Genomic DNA, 7743 nt, shown 5'->3' with positions numbered 1-7743 from the left:
CCCCTCCTCTCCCGCTTTCACTAAAGCTAGCACATCTTCCACAGGGCATAATAAGTCTTCATCACGCATTATTGCCATATGAAAGACGGACGGTTAAAGCCACCTGCATTCTTTTTTTTTTAATCATGATATGACATGAATTTTACTTCCTCCCATCATCAAGAAAAAAAAAGGAGTTGATTGTTACCCACTTTTTTTCTCTCTCTCTCTCGTGGCTCCTAATCCTTTACATACAATGGAGGGTTTCCGGCTTTAAACACATCTCCTAAAGACGACGCGTCATACCATACAAAAAGAGATAGCACATCCTCCGGCAATGAAACATGTAGCCAAAACATCCAGAAAATTCCGATTCACCAAAGAGAAACGACATTGATTAGCTTCCTAATGAATTCATAATTGTTCTAGACACATATGAGCTGCGGCGCCAACACCTTTAGTACAAAATGTAGATGACACCTTCTACAACACAAGCTCTGGTTGTCCTAGCTATATATAATATAGTCCGGCAAACTCACACCCCGAACTTATACCGCTTTGCGCTAGTGCATCCTACTACTATAGATTTCTCCTCACCAAGATATAATGCGGGCATTAGACTTGGTAGCATGTACTATGCCATCTCTATGGTGACACTTGTTGCGCCAGCTACTCAGATGATCACATCTACACTTAATCAGGTCACCGAGAAGTCTACTAAGTCACCTGCTCCTTCCTATATATAGCTTTATTTCCTGTCCTAGTCGGTTAGTGTTCCTATGATCAATCAGTCAGAGCCCGCGACAGGAGCTCCAACATCAGAGTTTGCTTCCTAGACAGATCACTCTTCTAACTCAGACGATAAGGCAATTCTTACGTAGTTCGAGATTTCACTGTATACCTCAACTCCTGACACGACTATGGGCCTGTTTGGTTCAGCTTTTTTCTGACCAGCTTTTCTGAAAATCTGGCTGTAGGAAGAATCTGGCTGTGGAGAGAATCTGAGTATCATTACGATTACGTGTGGAGGAAGATAAAGTTGTCCATTGGGTTCAGGATCTATAAAGTGACGGATTACTACTATTGCGACGACTCAATCGATTATATGTTTATGTTGATTTTGAATGGTTTTTATCCAAACGAATTTTATAGAAGCTGGCTGAAAAGCTGAGTGTTTGGCAGTCCGCAGCAGCTTTTGGTGGCCAGAAGCTGCGAAAAGCTGAAACAAACAGGGGCTATGTTGATCCCTCTACGTGGCATTTATGTTTTGTAGATTTTGGTGATTGACGTTAAAGGAGGAGAGAGAGGATAGGAGTATGCGAATTAGGGGGGGAGAGACATATACTGACTGATTGGTTGCCTGGGCCTCACAGACCAGGCTCGTGCCATCCAGGCCGGCTAGAAACCGAAGTTTTTGACGTATGAGCAGATGCAGTCAAACAGCCTCAAAATAAATTATTTTGCATCCACTCATGCAGCTCACGCTTCAAGTATACAGGCAACCAAACAAAGACATAAATAAAGTCAATGCACGCACTGATGCAGGATGAGACAGTGCGACTAACCAATCTCAGATGGATAGAGAATTTGTTACCTTTTATGTGTGACCCCTCGTGATACTATCATGTGTTCATATACTTCTGTATGCACTTTATCTTTTCATGCATGTGTATGATATGGCGGGACATGTATTATGTTACATCTATCTTTATCATGTCACTCACGCTTATTTTTGCTATTACATTTATATTATATGCAAACAAGCTTAATCATGTACACTTGACATGTTTTGTATGGAGTTTCTCTAACATTCATGTTGTTAATTATACGAGTTCACGCAAATCAATCATTTGAAAACTCCCCAAACTTTTTGACATGTTCTAGGATGTGTTGTCATCAATCACAAAGATAGATAGAGATTGAAAGCATTTTATGGCCTAGTTTGGTTCTGGTGATTGATAATAACGCAAGACTGTCATGAATAACGTGTGTTTTCCAGAGGTTAGTCAAGTTAGATCGTAATCATAATAATGGAGATTGATCGGGTTTATGGGTGCTTTTAGAGGCAAATCAAGTTTGGTTTTGATGATTGATGATAACACATAGATTAACAATAATATCTTTATTTTTTATCTATATTACAAATGGCTATTTTTAAATTTATGGCATTACTTTCATGATAACCGTCCCGTACAAATAGTCATCTAAAAAGGAAAAGCATTTTTTGTCTGTTGCTGGCAAGGATATGTTTTCCAGCTTCGAAATTTATATGGATGGGACAAACTGGGGAGTCAGGGGTAGTAGGGTATCCTAAGACTGTTCAACAGATCATGTATATGGTTGTGTAAAATACTATTATATATATTACGTCGTTTATCGCGAGTTGGGTTTGAAATAGAATATGAAACCGTTAGTGATGCTAGAAATAGCGTAAACATGGGAGGTGGTAAGTGTGGGGAAGACTAGGCAAGCTAAAGAGAGAGGGAAATTTGTCAAGGCAAGGACGATGGTGACATAGGTGAACGCGAGAGTGGTCGGCGGGCCGGGCAGCGCAACGGGTGTAAAAAGTAAAAAAAAAACGCAAGGCAAATGTAGAAGATGAATGTTGTTGCCTGTGATCGAACGAGCATGATTCGTAGGCTAAAAAAAACCGGAGTGCTCTGGTACCACAACACACATGCACGTGTAGTTTTACGTGGTGGGTTGAGTCCGTCCAGAAAAAGGTTGGGTTGGGCCAAACTCAACCACGAAAGCACATACACACACGATTGTCCTGCTAGCTAGGTAGGATCAGTAGACATGGAGTATCAGATATGATGAGGAATCATGATCATGATTGCCGCCGTGCCAACAAAAGTGAGTGTGCTCCACACTCTACCACCGATCCTAGCTCCGCTAGCTAATACACTAGTGCACGCTAGTGCTCGATCTCTCTAAACACCCAACCAATCTCGCACTCGACCTCCAATCCAGGCACAAAAAAAATAGAGTTCGAAGGGCCCAGCAAATCTGAGCGAGGAGTCCGCTCAAGCACAACCCGATGCCAACAACACGTACGTACGTACATGTTTATGTTAAGAAAACTAAACTCGGTTAGGAATTCAAAACGATGGTTTGAGTCAAGTCTCGGTGCCGGGGCCGGGGAGAAAACAACTAGTAGAGCGCAACAACCGAACTAGCATGCATTGGCGTGCATTACAAAATTGTGTGAGACTGAGTGACTGACGCACCGTTGCCGACACACACACCAAACCCGGAGGAGGCTGGAGCAACGGCAGTTCCAGAAGAAAAAAAGGTACCAAAACCTGTCACTCATGGGGAAGGGATCACATTCACATTCACATTCACCAATCACCATCATGGCCGGTCGGTCGCGGCGTCTCTCTCTCTCTCTCTCAATCCTTCTCTTTTTTTACAGTCACGGCTGATATGATCTTGGGTTTTATCTAACCCTCCCCATCATTCTCGTTTAGACCCAGCCTGCCTGCTTGCTTGGCCTTTTCGTGTCCTTTTCAGTTCCAAACTATTCACCGTGCAGTGGCAAAGATCGATATGGACTAACATTTTACAACCGCAAGCACGCTATAATTTGTCACAAATAAACAAGAGTGGGAAAAAGATAGAGGAAATGCGTTGTGTCGGTCGGGTCCGGCCGGGGTGGGGTGCGGGTGTGGGTGTCGCCGGCGAATCGTCAGACGAGGCAATGATCGCCGGCGGTCAATGTCATCTCTCCGTCCCCCTGCTGACGGTGCGTGCGGTGCGGTGACTGCTGCTAGTACAAGTAGTAGCAGCAGCCTGTGAGCGCCGTGCGCTGCTGCCTCTTTGAAATTTCTGGCATCCCTAGTGCCGCCGGAAATCTAACGCACACGGAGACGGAGGAGTAAACAGTGCAAACTGCAGCGAGTGAGCGGATGGAGCGTCTGGACTCTGGAGAACACGAGATTATTAGTGGGTGGTGGTGGTGGTGGTAGGGCCCTGTTTGCTTGTGTGGTCTGGTCTGGGCCATGATTAACTTGGACCCCCAAACGCTCTGCATCTCCCGCGCTTTCGTCAAGGATCCTAATCATGCCATGTGTCGGTCGTCTCCTCTTCTTCCGGCTCCAGCTTTGCCGTTGCCGCCGGTCAAGCCCATCATCATGCCTACTGCTTCTCTTGCTCTTGCTCTTGCTCCACAACAAGCCTGCCTGTCACTCTAGCTAGCTTCCCCGGCTATCTCCCCACGTGCCGACGCTAGCTAGCTGTGGCCATTCAGCGTCTCTCTGTGCAGCTCCGGAGGGAGGAACAAGATGATGCCCTTTTGGTTCACATATCATGTTTGTTTAACTCTAACTGAGCCTATTCAGACTTATTATCGTTGGTACTTGAATGTGAATCATTATCGTTACCACTTACGTTACATATCATGAACCAAACACCACCACACTGATCATTTTGTTTTCCCCCTGAATGATTCCTTCGTGAATCCTGTGTTGCCTTGCCTAAAACTACAAGGACCAAAACCGGCCAGGAGCATAACACCATTTCCCTCCCTTCCAATTCGGCCAGACACTCTGCAAGCACCACGAGGCCCATCTGCAAGTAAGGCCCAAAAACTCCAGGACCCAAAACACTGGGCCAACCACGAACGAGCCCACGTCTCCCGACTGCATCCCTTCTCCACTCCGTTATCACCAGCGCCCACACCTCTGTACCTCACCGCCTCATCTGCTCTCTTCCCCCGTCTTCTTCCCAAGCTGCCACGTTGCCTCCCTCCGCTCCAGCGGCCCATGGCCTCCATGGCGTTCGCCCTGGCGGGGGCCTTCAAGGGCCTCTCCCTGGCGCCCACCACCACCACCTCCTCCTTCCCGCGCTGCGACCGCGCCTCGCTCTCCGTCGGCGGCGCAGCGGGCGTGCCGGTGCCGGTGCCGGCGCGGCGGCTCACCATCCAGATGGCGCACAAGAAGGGGGCCGGGAGCACCAAGAACGGCCGCGACTCCAAGGGCCAGCGCCTCGGGGTCAAGATATACGGCGACCAGCTCGCCAAGCCCGGGGCCATCATCATCCGCCAGCGCGGCACCAGGGTCCTGCCCCCCTCTTGCTCCCTTCGCTTCCCTTACCTGTTACTGGTTTGCTTTGGGTTAGTAAGACAGCCTAGGCTCTTGCTTGCGTGGATTATGGTACCTCGTTGACTGGCTCTGCTGGGCGACATAGCTCTCTCTGCCTAGCGTTTGCTTGCTGCTCACCTGCTGCTGCTGCTGCTGATGCAGGTTAAGCATATTAACCACCGACCAGTACCTTCATACGGATTACGGACTGCGAATGCTAGAATCTTACGATGTACCTAGAATGCTTGCCATTGCACATGTTACGTTGGAATGTATGCTGCCATTGTGCATATCTGCATTTTCCATAGTTTACCACTCTGCAAAAGCAGGAAAGAAAAGATTGCAGTTTCTTGCATACATCAGATAACGGGAGGGGAAAGTGCACACACAAACCTCGCTGGGGAATGTAACGTACTAACCTCAATGCCCTATGGAGCCAACTGGTGGTGACTTAGGGGGGTGTTTGTTTGGGATTATAATCTGCCCAGGTTATATAATCCAACAAATTTTGAACTAAACACCCACCTTACTCTGCACACATGGTCAGACATAGCTGTTCAATATTAGGCATACTGTAAGATGGTCGGTCAATCCTTGTAAAAGATATTTCATGAACTTACATGTCTTACGATTTGGTTGGTCCGTCCTACTTACCAGCGCGCTTCAAATATTTAAGATGTTTATATATTATGGATACTACATGGTTTATACCATCGTGTCCCTTGTATAGAGTTCGTTTTGGTCCCCGTTTTGTGGTCTGTCTGTTCCTTGCCGTTTTTAAGTTTTTTCTTAAAATAAAATCTTTTGGACATTTCAGGTCTATCCTGGAAATAACGTTGGAATGGGCAAGGATCACACACTCTTTTCTTTGATAGATGGACTCGTCAAGTTTGAGAAGTATGGGCCGGACAAGAAAAAGGTTAGCTGTATCTTAGTTACTACATACTGAAATCTGCTTTTACTTGCATCTGACTGAGATCTGGTTGCACACCAGATATATGCTCATCTCACTACCTCTCCTTTCATAGGTTAGTGTTTACCCATATGAGAAGGAGCCTGAAAACCCAAACAGTTACAGAGCAAGGAAGAGAGAGTACTTCCGCATGCGGCGTGAACGGAAGAAGGCGAGAGCGGAGGGCGCCGCTGAGCCTCAGTTGGTACTAGCTGCTGTTGATGAAAACTCTGAGGTCAGCGCGGACTGCTGATAAGTTTCCTGTGTGGTGTTTCTCTTTTTCACAGCCCTTGTTACACTTTTTCTTCCTTAATTGTAAGACCACATGATCTATAAAGGTCATATTTACATGTGTTGTTTAGATAAATGGATATGTTCTACTTGTACTTTTTGTGGGGTAGTTGTGCTTTAGAGTCACAGTGGGGGTCTATTCCAACTTCCTAGACCACTCCACGTAGGGCGTGTTTGGTTCGGCTTTTTTCTGAATAGCTTTTCTGAAAAGCTGGTGGTTAGAATTTAGGTGTTTGGTTCGCCAGCTGTGCGGAAAAGCTGTTCGTTAGAATCTAGGTGTTTGGATACACAGATTCTCAGATTGCAGATTCTGTTTGAAGAAACTATACACATTAACACCGAACCAACAAAAGGTCATTACATATAATTAGTGGAGTTCATTACAACATAACTACTGTTACATTTACATATTTAACTACGGCACTAATGCATTAGCAATTGCATCTCGAAATGCACTCATGTCTAACTCATCAGATGTGATACTACTACTCTCACCTACAGATACATCATGACCAAGGCTATTAGGTCCTAGTTCATCAAAGTCTCTATCGTGTAGAGCACTGTCTCTAATGAAGTTATGCAATGTCATACATGCAATAATTATCTTGGATTTTTTCTTAAGCGAAAATGAAGGGAGACTTAACAGAATTCTCCACTTCATTTTAAGCACACCAAAAGATCGCTCTATAACATTGCATAGCGACGAGTGTGCATAGTTGAATACTTCTTTGCTCCTAATAGGTTGCCTCGCATTTTGTCATTCTGCAATGTGATACTTCTGAGCCTTATAAGGTGCAAGGTACCCCTTTCTATTTGGATAACCTGAATCCATAAGATAGTATTTACCTGCACAAACAGAATTATACAGTTCAATACTTAAGACATAAATGAATATCGTATCATACAAAAGTACAACATACTTATTTACCTTCCGGTGGATGGGGGAACCTGTCCGCATAAGTTATACTTATTTACCTTCCGGTGGATGGGGGAACCTGTCCGCATAAGTTATCAAAGTATCTTGTAATACTCTAGTGTCATGTACTGAATCTGGCCAACCTGTGACAACAAATGTGAACCTCATATCGAAGTCACAAACGGCCATTACATTCTGTGATGCGTAACCGTGGCGACCAATATATTTGGGTTGCTCCGAGGCCGGTACAGACGCTGGAAAGTGAGTACCATCAATTGCTCCTATGCAATCCTTGAAGTGGGGCCAAAATCTCCCCTCTCGCAAACGAGGATGATTCTCTATGAAATTTGAGTCTTTGGGCTTGAATACGTCAGCTGACATCTTATGTAGTGCATTAAGTACTTCACTATACTTGCGACTAATAGTTTCCAATGAGTGACCAAACTTATTTCTTATCTGCCTAAATGATTGTGGACTCCCACATGCCCACAAGAAAATACCTAGAGCTTCCATAGTACTGA

The 7743-nt window shown here is 45.3% G+C and overlaps 1 protein-coding gene across 1 annotated transcript; it reads left to right on the top strand.

The window, feature by feature from the left end:
* The first annotated feature begins 4683 nt into the window (after positions 1-4683).
* LOC100283825 (50S ribosomal protein L27 chloroplastic) lies at positions 4684-6396 on the top strand. Its single transcript, NM_001370557.1, has 3 exons — positions 4684-5039; positions 5881-5982; positions 6092-6396. Exons 1-3 carry the CDS (start codon positions 4746-4748, stop codon positions 6266-6268), a joined length of 573 nt encoding a protein of 190 aa, NP_001357486.1. The 5' UTR covers positions 4684-4745; the 3' UTR covers positions 6269-6396.
* Positions 6397-7743: the final 1347 nt, after the last annotated feature.

This window comes from Zea mays, chromosome 8, assembly GCF_902167145.1.
Source record: "Zea mays cultivar B73 chromosome 8, Zm-B73-REFERENCE-NAM-5.0, whole genome shotgun sequence".
In the NCBI taxonomy this organism is placed as follows: Eukaryota; Viridiplantae; Streptophyta; class Magnoliopsida; order Poales; family Poaceae; genus Zea; species Zea mays.
This window is presented reverse-complemented; position numbering and strand designations above follow the sequence as displayed.

Coding starts and splice junctions, on each gene's coding strand:
- LOC100283825 (NM_001370557.1), top strand. CDS start 4,746: ATGGCCTCCATGGCGTTCGCCCTGGCGGGGGCCTTCAAGGGCCTCTCC. Junction 5,040..5,880: donor TCCGCCAGCGCGGCACCAGG/GTCCTGCCCCCC, acceptor TGGACATTTCAG/GTCTATCCTGGAAATAACGT. Junction 5,983..6,091: donor ATGGGCCGGACAAGAAAAAG/GTTAGCTGTATC, acceptor CTCCTTTCATAG/GTTAGTGTTTACCCATATGA.